Here is a 25,157-nt window from a genome sequence, read left to right as displayed (position 1 = left end):
TCTTTGGAGATAGGATAACTTGAGAAATTTTGTGATTTGTTAGCAAGTGGTCTCAACCTATTTTGCTATAGAGTGTATGCTGTATCATAACACATCACAATTACATATGAGCCTCTATGAGTTCCAGCAATTTCAAAATATAAAATATAATTTACAAAACATAAACAAGTGATTTTTATTTTACAAAGATTTTAAAACAATAAACTATTTATTCGTTTAAATAGTTCCTAAAACACGTTAAGTTCTAGAAACATACTAAATTTATTTTAGCAAAGTACCTGCCTGCCAGTTTTAAACTTAAATTGCTATTTCTAATGATCTTTATGTAGATTCTGCCACTTAAATGGATAAATTAGAAAACATATGAACCAAAGTTGAACAACACCTTTCTGAATCATTAGTATATTTTAATGATCATATTTATAGAAATCTTAAATCATAGGATTTTGCCAATTATCCTGAAAGAAAAAGTCATTTTATCAGTCAATATATTCCTTTGAGTCCTCTACACATAAGGCATTATAAGAACTCTGTAACAAACAAAATTAAGTGCAACTAAGTGGTTTTAGTGCACAAGAGATTTACAATCTAATTGCAAAAATAAGACAAAAAACGTTATATAAATGAAACAATGAATGTAATAGAAGTTGAGTATAAATAGAGCACTGTATTTGCTTTAAATTATTCAGGAAAAACTTTATAGACATGATTTAAAACAAGATATGGAAGAAGGGATTCCAGGAATTTGAGAAGCAGACAGAAGGGAAAGAACATTCAAAGAGAAGAGTTTAGAAATGACACATTCGGAGACAGAAAAGTACAAAACACATTTGTGGGGTACTGTCTCTTCCTCCTAAATCATCCATAGTACACTCATGAATTTAGGATTTTAGGAAGGTGAGTAACTAGAGTTACATCTCAAAAAAGAATGAGATTAAACAAGCATTTAGAATTAGGCTACAGAAGACTTTGAAAGTCAGGAAAAGTTGATATGCATGTGCATATAAAAAACTATATATATATATATAGTGGCAGAATATATATATATATATAGTGGCAGAATATATATATAAAATTGGAAAATCAAATCTAAGCCAAATACATGGGTTAATAATCTAGTTCCACCTTTTCCTCTGTGCAAACCTCCTTATTTATACAATGAGATGATATATCACCTACCTTACTGAGATAATTATATGTAAAACGCCTCTGTAAACAAATTCTATTTTGCAGAAACATCTAAGTTTACAAAGAACTTTCATATTAATTATCACACATTTCATCCTCACAATGATCCCATTAAATGAGGTGATAAAGGTAATAAAAAACACTAATAGTTATAAAACAAGGAAATTCTATGGCCCCACTAGCATCTGAGATTAGTGGTAACAGGTCCAGGATTAATAAACAAGAGAATGGATGCATAAAAGCCAGTGTAATACTACTGCAGTAGATCAAGTTTAAGGTAATAAAAATGTAAAAAAAAAAAAAAAAGCGATTAAGTTATAAGATTTTCAGTAACATGCAATAGAAGACAACTCACAGATTGAATGGGGTTGTGATGATGGTGGTTGGAATAGTAGGTCAGGGGACCAAAGTTAATGAGCAACTGAAGCTCAGTCCTAAAATTCCAACCTGAAGAAGACTAAAGGGAATGGAAATAAGAAAATCAAGCATGGGGCAAGCATGGAGAAAGAATTAGTAAGAGTTTTGCTATAACTTGTTAAATATGAAGTGATAGTAGGAAATCTAGCAAGGTAGGAATAGAAAAAACAGTGGGTCTCACTTCACATAGTTTATGAGTATAAAGTTCTTAACCTCTCCAAGTAACAGAATGTAAATGGAAAAGTGAAAAGAAACAAGGGATCACTCACGTTTGGAATTAAGAAGAGTAAAACCACCAGCAAAGGAGATAGAAGATACAGTCAAAATGATAGCTAAGAACAGGGTAATGAAGCAGAATGATAGCAAAAGGTAACACAATTAGTTTCAAGAATAAACAGAGAAAAGGAGGAGAGGATATAATCAAAGAAAAAATGGCTGACAATTTTCCGGAATTTATGAATGACCTAATCCTTAGACTAAAGACACACGAAAAAGCAAGATAAATAAAAATTTGTCTGAAACTAGACTTATCATAGAGGCACTGCAGAACTGTAACGACATGGAAAGTTCAAAAACCGAAAACCAAAAAAAAAAAAAAAAGAAATACCAAAACCAAAAACAAAAAAAACAGAAATAAAGACTATCTAGAAATGAACAAAAATAAAAAGGCAACAGAGGGACATAAGACAATGGATTACTATTCAAAGTGCTGACAGAAAATAGTAGTCAACCTAATAATTTATCGATAGCTCAACCACCAGGAATGATTGCGCAATAACGACTTTTCAGACACTGCCTGATTATCCATTCACAGATCCTCACTGAAAGAAGGCTCCTTCAGGTGAAAGGTACACGAATATTAAATTAACAAGGAAGAAGATGATAATGTATAGCATTTTCAAGGTCTACTTTGGATTCCTACTCAAAGTGATTTTACAATTAAAAACAGTATGTGTGTGCATATATGTATATTTAAGTATATATACATATGATTTTAACTTTAAAGCTATCTAAAGTACAAGATTAATTTATACTACATTTAGGTGGTCTGGAAATACATTTAAGCTAGGTCATAACTATTTTAGAGTAAACCAATTTTGAGAGTACACTGAAATATTGAAAGTTTTATTTTAAAAGAAATATGGGGATATATATTTTTTTTCCTAAATATAAAAATCATATTGTATATATATTTTATATAAAGATGTTTTATGAAGATTGTAAAAATTGTAAGAATAGAATATAACACAGTAATATCTTAGTTTTACAATTATATTTGTTTATTTCTTTTAGGATTTGCATAGGGAATAAACAAAGGATTAAGAAATTAATTTTAAAAAACATTAAACAAAGACCTGCTACAGGATGTTTTATAACTTTTCTGGTCAATATGTGATTATATCCCAAAGGTCATTTATAATATTAAGAAAAAAAATAATTTCAAGCTTCCATTAACTTTTCCCAAAACATAATCGTTATTAATTTGAATTTAATTTTGCTACAGATCACACAAGTTTTATAGCATTACAAAAAAATAATGGTAAACTCCTGAATTCAAAACTAACATAATTTTGCACAATCACATGATTACATGTATAGATAACATCTTACGCTTCATGTCTATAATTCTATGCCTTAATAAACACTAATGAATACATCAAATTACATTACCTAGTACTTTACCATTTGAACTTATTTTCTCAATTTCTCAATCACACAGAGAAAGCACAAGCAACTCAATTTAAGTTTATAATATGCTTTAAGAAGAGATTCTTTGGATAGTAAATAAAATTCTACTGTAAATGATCTGGTTCCTAACTTTTTAAAAATACTTAAAATCTCAAATTGTCAATCATACAATATGTAAAAATAAAGTGTAACTCAAGGTTTTGATAACTTGTTCAATTTTAAAGATTCATGGAAAATAATCAAGATTCAAACTAAGACTGGACAGTTTCATGATGGCAAATGCATAAATTGTCTAAAATTTTTATTTTCTTGGGCCGGCCCGGAGGCTCAGGCGGTTAGAGCTCCATGCTCCTAATTCCGAAGGCTGCCGGCTGGATTCCCACGTGGGCCAGTGGGCTCTCAACCACAAGGTTGCCGGTTGGACTCCCACAAGGGATGGTGGGCTGCGCCCCCTGTATCTAGAAACGGCAACTGGACCTGGAGCTGAGCTGCGCCCTCCACAACTAAGACTGAAAGGACAACAACTTGAAGCTGAATGGCACCCTCCACAACTAAGATTGAAAGGACAACAACTTGACTTGGAAAAAAGTCCTGGAAGTACACACTGTTCCCCAATAAAGTCCTGTTAAAAAAATAAATAAATAAAAAACAACTTAAAAAAAGAATTTATTTTCTTAATACAGTTATATATTATATTAGAAAAACACAAAATAATGCCGTTATGCTGTTAAAATAACTGCTTTATAACAGGTTAACCTTATCTAAATAAACAATATTTACATTCAATCAGATAAGCAGCACACCAAACTAAAGATGATTTCTCACTTCACTTTTCCATAGTAACCAAAAATGTGAAAAGCTTACTTCAGGGAGGTATGAGGCTCATTTCAAGAAGACAGAAAGAAGCTCCATTTTCAGAGCTAAAGAAACAGCTATAAATCAGTACAAATAATCTAATGTGAGAGGTTATTCTGGAAGATTAATTTCAACTTATCTTTCAAATATTGTATCTGCCATTTTCATTATCATTAGCACTGTTGGGAATAAAATGAAGATCTTATTTCTAAAAAAGTAAATAGTCTAATAAAAATTATTATAGCACAGGAACTTTGACTCCTAATAAATTAGCATCAATATCGAATTAAATTTTTTGGAATAATTATCTTTGTATCACACTTAATTTCTCTTTAAGGAATAAAAATCCTAAAATACAATTAAAAACTTAAGTATTATTATTAATACAACAGTTATCAAAGTATAGTATAGATTTCTAATACAGGCAATTAACAACCCTTGTCTCATTTATAGTATAAATGATGTTTTACATAAGACTACTGCAACGATAAATCAGCTTTTACAAAAGCAAGTAACTTACAGTATACTCAATAGTCCCTTTAGGTTTCTGAAAAGACATTCGTCTCCCATCTTTCTTGTCTAGGGTCTTCTTTTGGCCAGTGTCTGAAAAAAAAAAATTAGGCAAAATGCCTATTAAATTCATTTTCCTTTAAGGATAACGTCAAAGATTGCTAAACAGAGCTCAGTGGGCTGGTATCTACTAGATTCACTAGTAATACAGCTGTTACCAGGGATTCTTTGCTCTAAATAAAATACAACCAACTCTCAAAAAAAAGGAAATGAACGTCCTCCCTGCTTGCTGTAGAAACTGACCACCATCAAACACTAATAATTGGAAGTCAATTCAAAATATAACTGTCATCATTAGCACTGCTGGGAATAAAATAAAGATCTTATTTCTAAAAAAAGTAAATAGCCTAATAAAAAGGAAGTTAGAAAAACACTAAATTATGGGTCATTTCTTTCAACACATCTAACCCGATTATAAGTTATATCTGAAGATACATACATATTTATTATTATTAACCAAACCAAGTTTTAAAAAATGTAATATTGGTCCTCACAGAAGAAAATGTCTCTATTTGTACAATCAGAATTAAAGATGAAATCTTCTCTATGGGATTATTTTAAATTATTAAATTCCTATTTACAAACCGTGTATTAAATTAAGTATGCTTTCATATATAAACACACTTTTGTGCATGTGATTTCAGATAAAGTGTCAACTACTTTTCACTTATGAAGACATCTTACTTGAATATGTCGTTATCATGAAGATTATGGTATCTGTTTCAGTTTAAATTTTGCATTAGTGTTGACTTTCTCATCTACACTTCATGTAACAACTGCACTAAATTGATAAAGTACCACTATCTAAACAATTTTAAATGATTAAAATCAATCTCTACAAAACTAAAAACTCAAAACTAAGTAAGACAGCTAAACATAGCAAAATGCTATATTCATTCTCAACATTTTATAAGATTAAAACAATAGTTTATAAAAGAAAAAAAAGTTCTACCTAAACACAAATAATCTAAAAAATATGTATTGCATTGGTCTCCCTCTATCCAATCTTGACATTCTGACCACACTAGAGTTTGTTTATATGTATCTATTTAGCTTAGTTTAGGTGAATGGTTCTAATGAAGCAATGACAATAAAGATAATATTAATAATCAAGTTTGAATCCCAAAAAAGTCTGTTAGCTCTGTAATGCTCACAAAACCTATCCTAAAACCTTCCTGATCACCCAGGCTAACTAATGCCAAGTCTCTGTTATTAACCACATAGCATCTTTATATCTCCTTCATAGCAGGTGGTACAATTTAAGTTTCTTTTTAAATCTCTTCCACTAAACTGTAACCTCCAAAACATCACTGCTGGCTTTGTTCCACAGTGCCTCCTGGAAGCCTAACAAAAGGCCTGACACATGATAAGCATTCAGTTTGAATGAACTATGTGTGAAGCAACAGCTTGAACTGTATCCAGAACTACCACGATTCTTACAAATTGTCATAAAGAAAAGTGGACAAAGAATTATGGTTTATCCATTACAACTCTAGAAGATATATATATGGGGGTGCCAAAAAAATGTATACACATAACTTGTATTCATCTTTTGTTATCAGTATATATTGAGTATTACAATTTTAATACAATTTTTTCCTTTCCTAAACTTTGTATACATTTTTTGGCACCTTCTGTATATGGGGATATAGATCCAATTTTTATATCTGAAATATTTAAAGAACTCTTGAAAACTGAGGGAGGGAAAAAGATGAAAACTCAGATGTCACAAGAGGATGTAAAAATGGACCTTAGCATATAAAAATATGTTCAATCTAACTCATAATTAGAGAAATGCAAATTTAAACTACACTGAGATACCATTTCTCACCTAACAAACTGGTAAAAACTCAAAAGCTTGACTATATATTGTTTGGCTGTAGAAAAAGAGGCGTTCTTCTACATTAATGGTGGGAATACAAAATGGTAAGCATATATTTAAATCTGATTTTCTTATGAAAAAATAGTAAAACTATTTTAAAATAAAGTTTTAAATAGTAATTTATTTCAATTTCATAAACAGCATAGGGAGTCAAAACCACTTTCCCTACTTTAAAATTTAAACTTAAGCAATACAAAATACAATTACAGATTACTTTTAACTAATAATATATATCCCTCCTTAATTGACTTTTTTCATGAAAATCTGTGTTTCATAATATCCCAAGAGTTCATTAAACATTCAATCACAATGAAGTTTTCAATTGCTCTATCATTTTCAAGAGTTCACCATGGAGTGCTGTTCAGAGGGAAAAAACTAATATACCAGCTTTCCACAGTTTAAAATTTGAAACGAATTAAAAGTATTCACTTTAATAATTTAAAATTATAAAACATTTTGTAATAATTTTTATTATAGTTCTAAATTTTAATAAGCAATATTAAAACACTTATTCATAAAAACTAGTACCAGAGCACAATGAAATAAACTGATCATTTGCTTCTATCAATATGAAAATACAATCATGTACTGACAATATTTAAGAGTTAAATAAAAGTGACCACAGTTGTTACCTATTGCAGTCTATTATTGGGTAACTTTATATTAATATAATGCATTTTTAAAGATCGTTGTCAGCAAATATGAATCTAGACTGGGAGTACAGAGAGGAGAAGTCCTATTCTTCTTCCTCAGAAAATTTATTGCAGTTTAGAAATACATATTGGTGATTTATTTAATGATCAAAATAATAGTTCAACTTTATCAAGTGCTTAGTATATGCCAGATTCTAAGTACTTCACATTTATTATCTAATTCATCAACCCTATAAAACAAGTATTTTTAGCCCCATTTTACAACTGACAAAACTGAGGCACATTTTTGTTTACCATAATTGGGGGAGTGCTACAGACCATGGATGCTGGTAAACATCATGTACTAAACAATGCAATCAAAGTCCCCCAACAACAAAGAATTATCTGACCCAAAATGTCAATACTGTCACGTTGGGAAACCCTGCTAGGTGTATTACCTAGCACTCGATATGCCTGGCAGACAGTAGATGTTCAATAAATACTTGGCAGATAAACGTATGTGTAAGACTTTCCCTGAGATACAATTATTTTGGTATAGGGGAAAGAGCAAGGGAGTTAGAATTTACTCCATCATCATCAGAATCAGAAACAGTATGTGTCACCTAAAGCAATAAATTTCCATCTAAACGGATTCCTACAAGTCTTGATAGTCCGTGTTTTAATAATTTGGTCAAAAATATTTTATGACTTCTCTAATTTCTTCTTTTGCTATTTAGAGAATATTGCTTAATTTGCCACATATGACAACTTTTAAAATTTATCTTTTGGTTATTGATTTCTAGCTTAATTGCACTGTGGTGAAAGAAAACAGTCGAAACCTTTGAAATTTGTTGAAACTTAATTTATGATCACATGTAAATTTAGTAAACGTTTCATATGTGCTTGAAAAGAACGTATATTCTATACTGTAGCGTAGTGTCATATGTGTTTGTGTGCTAGTATGTGTATGCATACACGCACACATATTTATTTACCTCTATATCCATGAGGTCAAGTTTGCTGATAGTGTTGTTCAAATCTTTCATATCCATATTGGTTGTACTGTTATTCTTCAAATTTCTGATAGAGGTTGTTAAAATCTCCCACTATGATTGTGAGTTTTTTGGTTCCTTCTAAGCTTTCTGTATTTTGAGACCATGATGCTAAGTTCATACAAATTAAGAATTGTTGTCTCTTCCTGGTAAATTGAACCTCTCCTCAGAATACTTTATGTCTTAAAGTCTGCTTTGTCACATATTAACATAATTATACCAATTTTCTTTCCATTAGTGTTTGCTTTTCCTTTTTACTTTCAACCTTTTCTTATCCTTATTCTTTAATGTGTCTCTAAAGCAAGACCTTTTTAATCTATTCTATTTTCTATTCATCTGCCTGCTGTTACTCTCCTTTCTTGTTTTCTCTTGAATTGAATATCATTTATTAATTTTCTGCTTTCCTCTCATGTATTTGGAAGTTACACATTCTTTATCAATTCTGTTGGTGGTCTTCCCAGAGGTTACAGCTTGAATTACTGACTCATCTCAGTCTAATATTAACTAGTACTTTTATCCTTTCCCCGGACAATAATACAAAGATACTGAAAATTGTGCCTTTAAACAGAAAGAGACTCAGAGATACAGAGAAAAAAACTGATAGTGGCTAGATAGAAGGGGGTTAAGGGATGGGGGAGACCGTGAAGGGATTAGAAAGTACAAATTCTCAGTCACAAAATAGTCATGGGTACATGTAATAGAGTATGGGGAATATAATCAATAATGTTGTAAAGATTATGTAAGGTGCCAGATGGGTACTGAACTTATGGGGACCACTGCATAGACTGTAGATGCCTGACCACTATGCTGTGCAACTGAAGCTGGTATAGAACAATATTAAATGTCAACTATAATTAAATATATATACCAGTGTGCCGAAAAAAATCTATACACATTTTAAGAAATGTTATCTATGCATTACTTTTGGAAGTTGAATTGAATTATGGTAGCAATGTGTAGTATGACGTTCACTTAAAAGATTGTAATCGCAGAAGTCAAACGTGACTTGCATTCATCTTTTGTTACCAGCATATAATGGGTATTACAATGTGTATACATTTTTTTGGCACCCCTTGTATATATATTCACGGGACGTAAATTAAAGTACAACATAGGGAATATAGTCAATGGTATTGTAATAGCTATGTATGATGTCAGAGGGGTAGAAGACTTGGGGGGGGTTCACTTTTGAGGGCTGTAAATATCTAATCATTATGTTGTTTTGTATACCTGAATCTAATTAATTAATCAATTAAATTAAAAACCAGAAAATTGTGTGTCTTTGCCAAGATCTACATGGAACTATTATTACATAATTACATATATGTGTATAATAACACTATAAGACATTATTTTTATAGACAGTGAACATTTATTTCGTTGTGTTCCCATATTTATCATTTCTATGGCATCTTTGGGTAATTTCATAGGGCAGAATTCTAGACTGGTAGGTATTTTCCCCTGAATTTTACTGTCCACTGTTTCAGTTGGGAAATCAACTATCAGTCTTATTGCTACACCATTCGTTATTTATTCTGATTGCCTTTAAGATTTTTCATCTTTGGTGGGATTTGTATTGAATCCATTAGAGGTTTATAATGATGCTTGAATCTGTGAATTAAAGTTTTGAAGTTTTCAGTTATTCTATCATTAAACAATGCTTCTGGCCCATTCTCTCTCTCGTCTCCTTTGGGGGCTCAAATATACATACCTTAGAATTTCTAATTGTATCTTGTACTAAGCTTACCCTTTCTTATATTTTCCATTCTTTTGTCTCTCTTTATTCTGGATATTTTCCTCTGACTTACCTTTCAATTCACTAATTCTCTCTTCTGTGGTGGCTAATTTTCAGTTAAATTTATCCACAAAGGTCCTAATTTGGAGGATTACATTTTTCAGTACTAGAATATCCATTTTTCTTTTATATAATTTGTATATTCATACAAAATTAACTCAAAATTCTCAACACAGCTACTTTAAATCTGATAACTATATACCCAGAGTTCCTGTGGGTCTGTTTGTATTCTGTGTTGTTTCTGATGCCTTGTCATATGTCTAATTATATTTTGTGTAACGGATACTAAATGTATAGACAGAATTTGCCACATAGAAAGTAGTGTTTCTCCAGAAAAGATTAACGCTTGCTTCTGCCAAATACCCGAGGACACTACCAATACCAGATCTTGTTAATGAAGTTACAGGAATGAAAACTTGAGGCTGAGCTATCATTCTACAAGAGCCTAACTACTTCAGTTTTTCTGAACCCGAGGGTATAGGATTTTGGAGTCCTAATTAAGAAGAGTTCACCCCTCTCCTGTCGTAAGTCTTGAACTCTCTCCCTGTCCTTTTATATCCATAGTTGTTAAAAGCACCCTTCTATCTCTCAATTGCTGCTTCTGAAATCAACATCTCCCCCAGGGGAAAAACAATTCTATACTGGAGCCATTCCTCCCTCATTCTCTGTTCTCACTCAGATCAGAATCTAGTCATATCAACTAGCTATCTGAAACCCTCAATAAAATGTTTTGTTTTGGCCCAGCTTTTTAAATTGTTCTCAGTAGAACAATCTGAATTATCTAGCTTGCTATTACCAGACACCGTAGTTCCAAAAAATTTTTAAGCAGAGAATTGATAAAGCAGTATCAGAACTTTACAGTAAAGATCACTTTTGGTAATATAATAGGAAAGGCAAACTGTAGAAAGAAAGCCTGGAAACCAAGAATGAAAACTGTGAAATCCAGTTTTAATATACGAAAAGATGCCTATTATAATTGACTAGTATAGTTTTGGTAGCAGCTACTGACAAAAATTATTGATCTGGGAGTCAATATTTTCAAACAATATAGATTTTAAAACTTTAAAAGTATCTTCTAAACAAAAAAGATACACTGATCACAGCTTTTCTAATTAACTGACTCCCCCTTCAGTGAGGTAGTGTAGGAAAAAAAGTCTATTTTCACCTTTCACTTGTTATTGACTCCTTATCCACAGCAAAACAAACATGAAAAAACACTCCATTTTTCTTCAACTTTGTAACCATCCTTCTCTAGATTATCACCCCATGTTTCTGCTTATTTTCTTGAACTTCTGGAAATAAGAGTCTACTTTCACTGTTTTGACTCCATCACCTCCTATTGATCCCATAATGCACTGCGCTGGTTTCTCTCTTCCTAGTTCACTAAATATACTTTGGCAAAGGAGAATAAGCTAAGTGGCTTTATCAATTTTGTTTTATTTGATCTTGGTGAAGCATCCAATTAATTCCTTCTCCATGCTCATCTTTCCTTCTATTTGGTAATATCTCATAAACCTACTGATCACCTATCCATTAGTTGTTCCACTTTAGTGCCCCTTTCCTCTATAGCCAAGGATTTTATTTATTTGTGTGCTTGCTTCTCAGTGGAAAGGCCCACGATATAAAGTGCCATAGAGCCTTGCTACATAAAGCTGTGTTCCAAGGACCAGCAGCATTGGCATCACTTGGGAGCTGCTTGTGAATGCAGAATCTCAGGCTTCACTCCAGAACTCCTTAGTCACGATTGATTTGCATGCACAAAAAATCTGAAAAGCACCATTAATAGAGCTTTTGAAAGGATCAAACTTGCAGACTGAAAAACTGACAGAAGAAATGGACTTCTCTATACTACTCCCTACTTGCGACAGTAATACTAGTAATTTTCAAACCTGTCAAACTAACATAACTGCTTTCTACAGTAGTCATTGTGATAGACTACATTACTGTTATAAATATCCTGTATTCCTCCCTGAGGAAGAATACAAAATATACAGCACCATCCCATTAATGTCAGACATGACCGTGTGACGTGCCTTCCCAATGAAACATGAACAGAAGTGATGAGTCTTCCAGGTAGAACTGTTAAAACCCAACATTATACTTCCTAGTTCTTTTTTCCCTCTATCTCAAGACTAGGGCTGTTCCATGTAGTGTAGTGGCTTATCCAATGACATGGCTCCTAGAAAAGAGATGTGATACCTAAAAGAGTATTACACATGTGTGTACATGCACACAAATCTGGTCATTCTCTTTTCCGCTCCTGGTTAAATTATAGGGCCTGGAAAATAAAGGAAGAATTCTTTAGGAATTCATGCATAAAAAGTAAATCATACTAGGGGAAAAAATAAACAGTCTTGTTTTCTTAAGACTTCTTTACTAAACCATTATTAAATGTTACAAAGCTGAAATTGTGCCAACTGTATCAAAATAAAAACTTTAGGAATGAAGAAGACATGACAAAAGGATAGAGGGGAGTACTGAACAATAAGAACTTATAAAAATGTAGTTAAAAACTATCTGTGAATGTTACAAATATGAAAAATGTAAAAATAATATGAGTAAACATCAGGAGGTGGGGAGAAGAAATCTAACGTCATCTCAGAGAGTGAAATATATCCAACCTAAAACTGAAGCAAGAATGTTACAATAATACCAACTTCTTAATATTTTTTCAGAATCTGCATAACCTTAGACACGTTTTAGGAAATACTTTGTAATGGCAAATGAATATCTTTCAGTCACTCCTTCCTTCCAACAATCTGCCCATCATTCCATATGTGTATATACATAGAATAAATCTTGACAGTATTGCCTACCCTAATATTAATAACATCTCTGGATGGTTGGGCTGGAGGTGGCTTTTAAACTTTAATCTCTAAAATGTATGACTTCTTTATTGTTAGCATACGTCAGCTTTACCAAGAAAATGCATATACATATATATTTCTTATAAAAAACTAAAAGCAAATATATCAAGATATTTTCTTCAGCATGTCTCTGTCAAGCAGATGAACAAGGCCCTCCTTTCAGGAGCTTTTCACTGTCACCTCAATTTTCCTAAGGTCTCAATCCTATCCAGAGGTTGACATATAATTTAAACATGTACCTCTTTTCTTAAACTGAATCATAAAACAGGTGCATGCCCAAAATACTTGTGAAGGAAAAAACAAAACAAAACAAAACAAAATAAAACCTGCTGAACTCATCGAGACTCAGTAATTTGAATAACTGGGAGAAACAATAAAGGAAAATAAAATCGTCAGTGGTTTTTAATCCTCCCTACACATTTGAATCACCTGAGAAACTTAAAACTGATTGAAGTCCTAAATTTAAAGATTTTGATTTAGATATATTTTTTTATTACTGTCAGACCTTCTAGATCTGATGCTACAGGTGAGGCTTCACATCAGAGTTGAGACCCCCTGCTCTACAACACTGCTGTCCAGTGAAACTTTCTGAAATAACAGAACTGTTTCCTACCCGCACTAATATGGTGGCCACTACCCTTTTGGGTTTTGAGTACCTGAAATGTGACTTAGAGAAACTGAAAACTGAATTTTTAATTTCACTTTAGTTATTTTAAACTAAAATAGCCACATGTGCTTAGTTGCTACCATACTGGGCAATGCAGATACAGAATCTAGAATCCAGATTCCTCAATTCAGTTCCTCACTAGTCACATCTCAAGTGCTCAACAGCCATAATTGACTAGCAGCGACCATACTGACAACACAAGTATAGAACATTTCTATCATTGCAGAAAATTCTATTGGGCAGCATTGCTCTAGAAATTCTAAAATGTAAAATCTTAACTCTATCATCTAAAATCTAGAGTTTATAATCTAGCACCTACCCCTCAGTTAAGACACACCATCAGATAACTGCATATTTGGATTGCTCTGGCCTTGTACAGAACTGCTTTTACTAATTTGCATTTTGTTGGTACACCATTACTTTCAAGGACAGTGTAAAAAAATAGCGTTTTGAAATTAGGATCTGTATTTACTATAAAGATAGTGAGGATACTTCCTGCTGTATTAGAGTTCCATGAGAATTTTTCTCTTTTTTCTCACTAACAGGAATAGTAGCATTTCTCCTGCCTAAGCAACAGGTTTATCTTTATCTTAGGGATACTGTGATTTGTTTCTGATCACATTTCCCTTTTTTCACTGACTGCTAAAAAAACAAAGGCAGGTTTTTGGCCTTTCCCTAATACATGAATGTGACCTTAAAATAGGCCCCCTTTTTCGTAGTAATATCATTTATCCATTCAACAAAATGTATCGACTCAATGCAAGTTTGCTGGTAACCATGAAGGACGCCTTTATCCACAGAAAAAATTATTTGCAGTTACTTTGCTTTTAAATTAATGTTTGATTTAATGGAGTACATATACAAAAACCTAGTTTTCCCTAAGTCTTCAACTATAATGCGCATTCTATTTATAAATTTAGTCAATTTTAGCACACTTTCTAAGATGCTTTCGACAGTTGATCAACTCAAAGAGAAAACAAACTACATAATCTTAAATAATCCTATTTATAAACTAAGGTAACTAAATTCTCTCATATACTAAACTGCATTTATAAATTTACTACATTCTATTTTAAGCACTTTACTTCTAACAAATAAACCTTTCTAAGAACTTAACTATAGTAACTACAGTATAAAAAAGTTTTAAATATAGTGAATGTTAAGTTCATTTAAATTTCTAAGTTTCTAAATTTAGACAGATATTTCTACCTTTCGACTTAAAATCACAAATGCAAAAAGTTACACAAGTAGTCATTTTAAATTAGATTTACAAGACTAATTTGTACACTCTCTAATAGGCCTAATTCTCTGAAATATAACAAATATGTTAAAGACCAAATACACTCATTGGTAACCTCAATAAAAAATATTAACACTAATAAGAATTCAATAAATTTCATCATTTCTATATCTACTTCTAACCTCACCATGGTAAAAGACTTACCCACTAAGGAAAGTGGAGTGAAAGTGTCGTCCCAAGACCAGTAGCATCAACATTACTTGAAAAACTATTAGGTTGGTAAAAAAGTAATTGCAGTTTTTGCAATGATTTTTAATCTTTTAAACTGCAATTACTTTTGCACCAACCTAATAGATATACAAATTATGGGGCCCAACCCACTGTACTGAATCAGAAACTCTGGGGGGAGGGTCCGACATTTTTGTTTTAACAAGCCTTTCAGGTAATTCTGAGGCACCTTAAAGTTTGAAAATCATTGCTTTATTGTAGCCTCAACTATTTAGAGACAGTTTTGTCCTAAAACACAGACAATACAAAAGACTTCACAGCTATCCTGTGAGATGAGTGGCAATACTAAAATAGGCAAATCTATCTCATGCTTGAGAAGCACTGGACTAAGGAAACAATATTATGAACTCAAATTGAGTTGGAGGTACCATTAGAGCAGACTGAGGCTATTTATTGAGAAGAGACTCTTCTTCCCCCCTCTCACCACCCACTTTAGGAAATAAGACTAAGACTGCAGACAGACATCTAGAGTTATCATCCTCCATCACTGAGCAACACTGAGTTGTGTTTTAAATAGTCATGTGTCATTTAACAACAGGATGCATTCTGAGAAATGCCTCCTTAGGCAATTGTATCATTGTGGGAACATCATAGAGTGCACTTACAAACCTGGATGGTATATAGCCTATTACACACCTAGGCTACATGGTATGGCCGATTGCTCCTAGGCTGCAAACCTGTACAGCATGTACTGTACTGAATACTGTAAGCACCTGTAACAATGGTAAGTAGTTGTGTATCTAAACATATCTAAATAACAGGAGATTAAACACAAGAGAAAATAATGCAATCAAGAGATGTGGTAAACACAAGATTTATGAGGTTGCTGCTGTTTTAAAACAAACCTTTTTTTATTTTTTGTAAGTAGAAAGTACACCCTACCAATAAAAAGTATAGTATATGGTGATGGAAGGAGAACTGACTCTGGATGGTGAACACATAATGTAATTTATAGATGATGTGATACAGAATTGCACACCTGAAATCTATGTAATTTTACTAACAATTGTCACCCCAATAAATTTAAAAAATAAAAATAAATTAATTAATTAATTAATTTTAAAAAAAGTATAGTATAGTAAATACAAACACCAGTAGCATACTCATAATTGTTTATTATCGTCAAGTGTTATGTACTTTACATAAATGTACACTATACTTATACAAAAGTGGCAGCGTAGGAGGTTTTGCTTACAGCAGCATCACCATAAACACGTGCACTACAACTCACTAAGCATAGGAATTTTTCAGCTCTATTATCTTATGGGAACACCATCATGTATGTGGTCTGCCGTTGACCAAAACACTGTTTTGCAGTGCTTAAACAGTGTTTATAACTGTGTAATAACTGGTACTTCAAATCCTTTAGAGGCACTTGGCCTTTCCTGGGTTCAGGATAAACTGTTATCTAACTCTTTCAGATAACGTGCATCTGCAATTTCCAACCTAATATACGATAACTGTTTTAACAGCTTCCATGGATTTTGCGTTTTCAGCTCAAATCATTTTACTATCTTTCTAACTCTAAAGAAATTTCAATGACAATCCATCTGATCCTTTACCTAACTTGTTTTAACTTTAACATCATACATGACAGAATTTTGCTTTCTTCTCACATAATTTTTTCCTGTCTGACAGAGCCATAACTCTTAGAAATAAGAAGATAACACCCAACTTAATTCCGTATCCCTTATTTCTTTGTCTGGATCAGTTTCTTCATCAGGAGAATGGGATAATAATATCTATCGTACAGAGTTGTTATTAGGATTAAATAAAAATATTTGCTAGTGCCTGCAGCATAGAAAATGTTCCTAGCAGCTTTTATTCCTGTTGTCATTCCCCCCGAAAGATACTGTTTTAATTGCTAAAAGTAAATAAAAAGAAAATTTAAATAGGATTGAGATGTGTTTAAAGTATACTGTCACCAAGTGAGAAAAGAAAGTTGACATAAAATGGCAGTTTATGATGAAAACTGTATGACAGTAAGTTGAGACTCTAAACTTGTTAAATCTATTTATTTGCAGTTATTTATTACCATATAATCTAGTGAATAATTTTAAAGACTACATATGTAGACTAATAGTCATGTCCCCAAACAACAGCCATACTCGAGGTCCAAGGAAAGTTTTTGAATCAAACCATAATTTACTCTTTAAGGAAGAACAAAAATTGTATCATAGATTTTCTTTTTTTTTTTAATTGTTATTAACTAGAACAATGGCGTGATGAGCTCCTTAACATGTCTAAGTCCCAATTATGTTTTTCCTGAGTGAACTATAATGTTGGAGTCAGCAAACACTAAAAGCTGATAAGAGGAAAAGCAGCCACCTTGGAGAAGAGTAAAGAGACATGGGTAACACTAACAGTCCAGTAAATAGTCTGTTTATAAAACAGTGAAATCAAAAACATTTGACCAAGGTTTCATCTGGTCCATCCTCAATCTGTCAATGGTAAAACTAATTTATCAGCCTCATTACTGAACATGAAGTGGTGAGGGGCAAAATCAGCAACAACAAATGAGGTACTGGGGTGCAGCTAATCTGCAAGTGTGGTAAAGTATCTGATACAATAGACAGGACTTTAAAGACTTGAAGGAAAGGTAACAGACAACAGGAAAATTAAGCAACTGTTATAAAAATCTGAAATAAGGGTAGTCACAGAAGAAAGGGCAGAAAAAATCCTTTAAACCGACTGACAGGTACTCCTTCTGAAGAAAACAAATATAAAGAAAAACCCTATAACCAAAACCCATCTGGTAGGCATTTGCAAAGAATAGAATAGAGTTCTCATTTTAAGCAAAGGCTGACTAGAAATCGATAACCATTTATTTTTTACATGTATATAAAATACACGTTGCCTCTCAAAGGAGTCAATTTAGGAAGCTATACTTATTCTAAGAATGGCAGCGGGTGATCAAATTATTGCTGGGGCACTTATTAAACTGCCTTCAGAACTCTGGGTATAACTTCATAGACCTACAACATTTTTAGCCCCAAATGCTATTTTCTAGCTTTACCACCCATCATTTTCACTAGTTCTGTTCCAAATGACAAAGAGCTCTAGAATTGAGAACCTTTGAGATCTAATCAGCCTCATATACAAACAAGAAAATATAGGCCAAAAGTTCTTGCAAAAATTCTTTTAGCAAGTTAATGCTAAGATGTGCCTGCCCACCAGACTGGGGTCGTAACTGTGACATCACAAGGCCTCTCTAACTTGTGTCAGAGATTTGAGGACACTATGAATATTAAAGGGGGTCAAACATCTGGTGGCAGAAGGAGACTAGACTTTGGGTGGTGAGCACACAATGCAACATACAAATGCAATATAAAGTTGTACACCTGAAATTTTATATATAATGTTACTAACCAATGCTAACACAATAAATTTAACAAAAAAATTAAAATAAAATAATGTGCCATGAGTTCATAAGGCAGCTTCAACAGAAGAGGAATTGATACATTACTTTGAAGCTGCAACTCTGAAGGAAGAGTGTCAGAAATGGCAGTGTGCTCAACAAATGTTTTTGAAGGAATGAATTGTGTGTATACTCGTATGTTTAGGCATTATTTATTAAAATATTGATCATATTCCTACTTGGTTACACCACGTATTTCTAAATTCTCCATCTATCTAGAGGCTGGTCACACATCAATTGTTTTCAACAGACAACTAATAATGCATTAAAAAAAAATCCTTTATTCAAATACTTTAAAGTTCCAGCCCTCAACCCTGGTCTCAACTTTAAAGAGGATTCTATATCTGGTTAATGTCCTTCAAAGCAGAAATAAAGTATCTCCCTTTTTCATTTTCTAATTCTATAAACAGGAATTCTAAAGACATATTTTATGTAAAGTGAGAAAAATTATTAAAAGGGGATCCTGCTAAAATTAGATTTTAATATTCAAGTTTCTTCAAAGCTTAAGTTACACACCTAGACACACAGATCAACAGATGTCGTCACTGTTTCACTGCTTAAAAGCGAATGGCAGGAAGTGGGGTTATGGAGAGATTTTATATTTTCTGTGCTTTTCTCTATTTTCTAGACTCTCTAATGCTCATATAATTACTCGTAATACCAAAAATGCATATTAAAACAAGGAACACAACAAAATATAAACGCCACTTTCTAACTTAGAGGACACCAATGACACTGGAGAAGTTACCATATGCATTATGCTAATACCTCTTCAGCAAGCGCTTTTAAAAATTCTGTAAGATACCAATATCATACCATTACGACTGATTTTTGGTTGTTGTTAAGAATGACACAAAACCACTATGATGAAAGAAAACTAAGATAGCAGTCAGTATAAATGCAACTGAGAAAAAAGTTTCTAGCTTCTGCCCCCTCAAGATAACATGCAGCCTTTCAAAATACATGATACAAAAATCAACCAAATTCCAGCTTAAGTTTCTTCTTTTCCAAAGTATTATTACGTGCCGACGTGAACACTAACAGTTGGCAAACATCAAAAACACTGACCCAAACCCAAACCAAACTAGGCACAGTGTTCTTAATGATCTCAAAGACGAAAAAGACTGGCGTCACAGTCACCCCCCAAGGGAAGGGAAAAAAGAATGGATCATATATACCCTTGAAATACTTGGCGGGGTACAGAAAGTCGAGCCGAGGTTAAGAAAGCAGGAAGAGCAGAGCAGGAAGAACTACGACACAACCAGCAGAAACTTTCCCGTCCCTACAGCAGAATGAGTCCTACCCTCTTCACCCCCGTCTGGCTACCAGCCATCCCTGTCCACCCAGTTCCCATTGGCTCTTGCCCCAGCAACGCACCCCGATCCCGCGCCCAGACCGCCGCCTCCCCGCAGCCCTCAGCCGGGGTCTACCGCGCGGGAGGCCAAGGAAGGCTGAGCTCACCAGGTCCCTCTGGGTTGGACGGCGCCGGGGGCCGATGGTGCGGGGACCCGCACCCGGGGTCCCCCTGGGCGGGCTCCCTCAGGTAATCCTGGAAGCACACCTGTCGGACTTCGCCGCCACCCCCGAACCCCCACAGGCGGTTGGCCGTGCCCCGTAGAAGGCGCCCACTCTTCCCCGTGAACGTGGTCAGGTAGTCCATGCTGCTGCGGGGCAGGGGCCGAGGAGGCCGACGGTTCCCCGGACAGCGCCCACTCTGTGCGCACCCGCCCACTAGTCCAACCCGACCCGGGGCGGGGGCTCCGCGCGCAGAACTGGAGGCGGGGAGGGGGACAAGGCGTCCCTAGCGCGTTCCCGGAGCGAACCATCAGGAAACTACGCGCCGGGGGAGTAGAAGTTGGACAAAAGTTTTAAAAAGTTTTTCTTCTTGCTTCCAAAGGCCAAGCCAGGCGACACTGAGCTTTGAAAGCAAGGTACAGTCTTCGTAGAACCGATGCAGATCAAAAAGCTGGCAGCTGGTAAGCAAGCCGGACCGGTCCTGTCCACTCCTCCCCCACCCGTCCGGCTCCGATGGAGCAGGCCCGCCCCGCCCGGTCCTGCCCCGCCCCGCCGGACCCGACCAGACTGTCAGAACTGCTTGGGAAGGGCGAGGAGGCCGAACTTGGGGGCCGGAAGGCTACGCAGGGACTGAAAATAACCAGGAGAAGCTTTGCTGGAGAGTTTGGGGGCTTAGGAGGGCGGCGTGAAAAAGTCTGTATGTGTCCAGAGTTTCTGTGTGGCGGTGTATGTGTGCGGATGTGGGAGGCGCACAGTCCACGTGAAACTTTTTGCAGCTTGTAATTGTGAGGGGCGGAGTGGGGAGGAGGAAGATGGGAAGGTTAGTTTTTACGGTAAAACTGCAGTCATAGTTAAAACCGATCCAGATAAAATGCTTCTTAGGGAGCATTAGGAGATCAGCTTCGTAAAATAAAGCAGTAATCGTCACGTTTAAAGTTCGTTGTGGCATGGAGAACTGATATTAGAGTTTGACATTCCATGAATCTGGTCCTGTAAGGCAAGGTGATTAAAGGCTCCAGTGTCACCCTTACCCTCCTTTCGTCAGACAAAGACTTTAGACAGATATTTATTATACTACCCGATTTTGTTTCTCTTCCTTTCACATCTGCATATAGCTCTGGTAGGTTTTCCCTACCAGAAATTATGTAAATAATTTGTAAATAAACCTTCTTACTTGGCATTATGTAAATAAACCTTCTTACTTGGAATGACCAATTTATTAATGTATTTGTGGAAAAAAAGATTTGAATTACGTAGGAAGTTGAAGAGCTAATCATACCAAATCATGGGAGTACAGAAAATCTTTCAGTAACTTAAGATTTATACCGAACCATTAAAGATTATACCCCCATTTAAAAAAGAAAAAGTTTGATCTTTTTCCCACTATCACTATTTCAGTTTACATTCTTACCAGGTTGGACAAATGTCACCATTCTAACATCAGCATCGCCTTTATACCTGGTGAAAATATAGGATGTTTGAGCTGTACCCCAGAGTATAATTCATATGTTTGTGAGTGAGGACCCAGGAATATGCATAACCGCAATCATCTATGTGTTCAGATGTCTGCATGGGAAAGCACTGCTCCAGATTTCCTTCTGTACCTACTATGGACCCATTTGATAGAATGGTTAAGTAGGTCCTGGTTTTTCTGAGATTTCCATTTGATAAGAAAGCATTATCATGTTTAGCACCAGTTCTGAGGTCTCAGAGAGGCTCAGTAAGCTTTAAAAGTAGAATTTCAATGACTTAAGTCTAATCCTGATTAATGAATTGAAATTCTTTTTCTGAGATGTTTTACACCTTGAAATTGGTCATTTAGCTTGTAATCATATCCATAAGTGTTTGAATGATTTATACCTGATTAAATCGGCACTTTTACATCCAACCTTAGCAGGAACCTGTACTCTACCAGTTCAAATCCAGTTTTACAGTCAGTTAATCCATCAATATTTTCTGTTTCTATTTCATGGAAAGCTAACGCTGCTGGAGAAAAAAAATGTATATAACCTTGATGATTAAGTGCTGTACAATTTTTCATTTAAACTCTGCTTATGCCCTAATGGCTTCAAAATCCTTTTACTGATATAATCAGTTTTCTTTTTTTAATATTCACATTTGTTGTCTGAACTGTCATCATTCTCCTGAAGTTACCAAATTCATCACTCTAACATGTTACTTTACTTCTCCTTCTACATGACCCAGAAAATCATAGGCCATCAGATATGAACACTCTCACTTTCCTTCCCTTTCTTCAGTCTACAACTTCATCTCCACATTTTGCAACAGAAGGAAGGAAGTCCTTACTCCTGCAAGTGCTTCTCCTGCAAATTAATGTTTGATCTTAGTCTGGTGTATGTTATGTATGACTTCCCAGCATTATTACTTCTCTCTGTTCTATTATTTTTCTCTCTCCACTCTGATTCCTTCCACCTCATCCTACCTATATTACCCACATAAATCCCTTCCACCTTTAAAAAAAAGTTTCCTTATATTCCATACCTGCCTCCTCCAGCAATTCTTTGTCTCATTTAAAAAATATTTTTATTGACGTATAATTTACAAACCATATAATTCACCTTTAAAAAGTATACAAATTCAATGATTGTTAGTATTTCTACACAGTTGTTAAACCATCACCAAAATCTAATTTCTGAACATCTTTATCACCCCAGAAAGAAACCTCTCACCCATTTGCAGTTATTCCCCATCCCTACCCCCAGGTGTAGGCAACCACTAATCTACTTTCTGTCTCTATGGATTTGCCTTTAACAGACAGTTCATGTAAATGGAATGGTTCTAGTTTTAATATTTTAAGGAACCTCCATACTGTTTTCAAAGTGGCTGTACCAGTTTATATTCCCAAAAGTGGTACCCAGATTTTGCTTTTCTCCACATCTAGGCTAACATTTGTTATCTGTTGGCTTTTTGATAATGGTCATTCTAAGAGGTAAAATGTTAGCTGGGGGCTTACCAGGTGAATCAGCCAAAATATAGGCAGATGTAGGAGGGGAAAGCAAGACCTGGATAGTCAATCCTTAAATGATCCAGCACTGACTAGATAGGTTTATTTTTCAAAAGAATCAGGAACCAGTCATTTTTTTCCCAGTGCAGCTCTACTCTTAACTATGGGTCGTCCCAGAAGGCAGAAGACACAGCGATATAACCAGATTCTGTGCTGCCCAATCAGGCCAGAAGAAAAGTTTGACCACCTCCAGCGACTCTCCCAGCAACCTCTCCAGAGAAGCAGGCCACGCCCACCTACCTCATTCTCTCCTCCCTATCCAGGGACTCTATGACCAACACCATGGGCGTCCTTGACACGCAGAACATTTAGTGAATGAAATGAACAGGACTGGTTGGCAGCTACTTTGTGCCTACAGTACTGGTTTGGAGTCGAGGAAAGAAGAAGTGGGGAGAGAAGATTGTTAAAATATACAGAGACGTTTACAACAGCATTATTAGGCTCTCTTGAGCTGGTCCTGCTAACACATTGCATGATACATAAGCACATGCATTTATGTTTCTCATTAAACCGTATATGTTGTGTGACATGAAATCTCCTTGCTTCTAGTTTCTTCCCTCTTTAATCCATCTCCAACATTGCAGCCAGGGTAACCTTAAATCCTAAGAGCTAATCGTTGCCTTTCCTCTACTTCAAAAACACTCCTTGTTCACAGCAGTAGCTTCCTGTTGGTAATGAGAACCAGCTGTGCAACACTTTCTAAAAGGCAAATTTCCCAGTTATACTCCAAAGATCCTGATTCCAGGGTTGTAGGATGGAGGCTCGGGAACCTGCATTTTTCAATTATAAAACATGTTTGATACCTGCTCCTTAAAAATTCTTCCAAGTGCTTTTGCATACTTAGTTCATATGAATCACACATTAACTTCTGAAATAGAGCCACGAGACTGGGGCCACACTGAGCAAAAGTGACGCGTGTGCTTTTACACTCACGTGTAAAGAATAGCCTCAGTTTTGTACTCCAGGTGCCTCTGCCCGCCTCAGCAACTAAGGATGCTATCTGCTCCAGATGGTATAGCTCTGAGATGGTGGCGCCATCATCACCAACCACCTGGATCCCTGAGAAGCTATGTGGATCAGAGCCCCTCCTCCAAACTTAAGACTGAACTTGACAATAATATTATGAACAAGTAATATGAACAAGAAATAAACACTTATTACAGCAAGCCACTGAGGTTTGGTGGTTCATTTAGCACCATAATATAAACTTAGCCTGCCTTGACTGATACGAGATTTTTGCAAATGTTTAATTAATGTTTACTTTTATCATGTATGCCCAATTGATATACTTACTGAAGACTACCTGATTTATATTGTCAAAGTAATGCATTTTGGTTTTCAGGCCTCTCTTGCCATTTCTGTATTCTGATGAGTTTTCACTTTTTTTTTAAATTAGTTTCAGGTGTATAAAACAACATAATGATTAGACATTTATATCCCTCACAAAGCGATAACCCCTCTCCCAGTCTACTACCCCTCTGACATTGTATGTAGCTGTTACTGTACCATTGATATATTCCCTATGCTGTACTTAACATACTGTGACGATATATATATATATATTTAATTATAGTTGACATTCAGTATTATTCAGCTTCAGCTTCAGGTGTACAGCACAGTGGTCAGGCAGCTACACAATCTGAAGTGATTCCCCATGATAAGTCCAGTATCCATCTGGCACCCGACATAATCGATACAACATTATTGATTATATTCCCCATACCATATTTCACATCTCCATGATTATTTTGTGACTACCAATTTGTACTTTTGAATCCCTTCACCTTCTCCCAATCACCCTCCCATCTAGCAACCATCAGTTTTTCCTCTGTATCTCTGAGTCTATTTCTGTTTTGTTTGCTTTTTTATTCTGTTTGTTGGGTTCCACATATAAAGGAGATCATATGGTATTATATTTGACTTTCTCAGTCTGACTTATTTAGCATAATATTCTTTAGATCCATCCATGTTGTTGCAAATGGTAAGATTTCATTTTTTTATGGCAGAGTAATACTCTATTGTATAATTTTACAATTTCTTTATCTAATCATCTATTA

The 25,157-nt window shown here is 34.8% G+C and overlaps 1 protein-coding gene across 5 annotated transcripts in view; it reads right to left on the bottom strand.

Annotated features, from left to right (window-relative positions):
* Positions 1 to 25,157, bottom strand: part of OXR1 (oxidation resistance 1) — a 452,988-nt gene that overhangs the window by 60,487 nt on the left and 367,344 nt on the right. For 3 of the 5 annotated variants that reach the window (XM_033126004.1, XM_033126006.1, XM_033126009.1), the window contains one exon: positions 4,670 to 4,752. In XM_033126004.1, the coding sequence (XP_032981895.1) occupies positions 4,670 to 4,752 (83 nt within the window). Of the gene's footprint in view, positions 1 to 4,669; positions 4,753 to 20,021; positions 20,387 to 25,157 lie in introns of those variants that run through there. The other 2 variants (XM_033126008.1, XM_033126005.1) reach the window with 2 other exon arrangements.

The sequence above is a fragment of the Rhinolophus ferrumequinum genome, chromosome 14 (genome assembly GCF_004115265.2).
Source record: "Rhinolophus ferrumequinum isolate MPI-CBG mRhiFer1 chromosome 14, mRhiFer1_v1.p, whole genome shotgun sequence".
In the NCBI taxonomy this organism is placed as follows: Eukaryota; Metazoa; Chordata; class Mammalia; order Chiroptera; family Rhinolophidae; genus Rhinolophus; species Rhinolophus ferrumequinum.
Note: the sequence above shows the minus strand (reverse complement) of the source record. Positions and strands in the feature narration are given on the sequence as shown.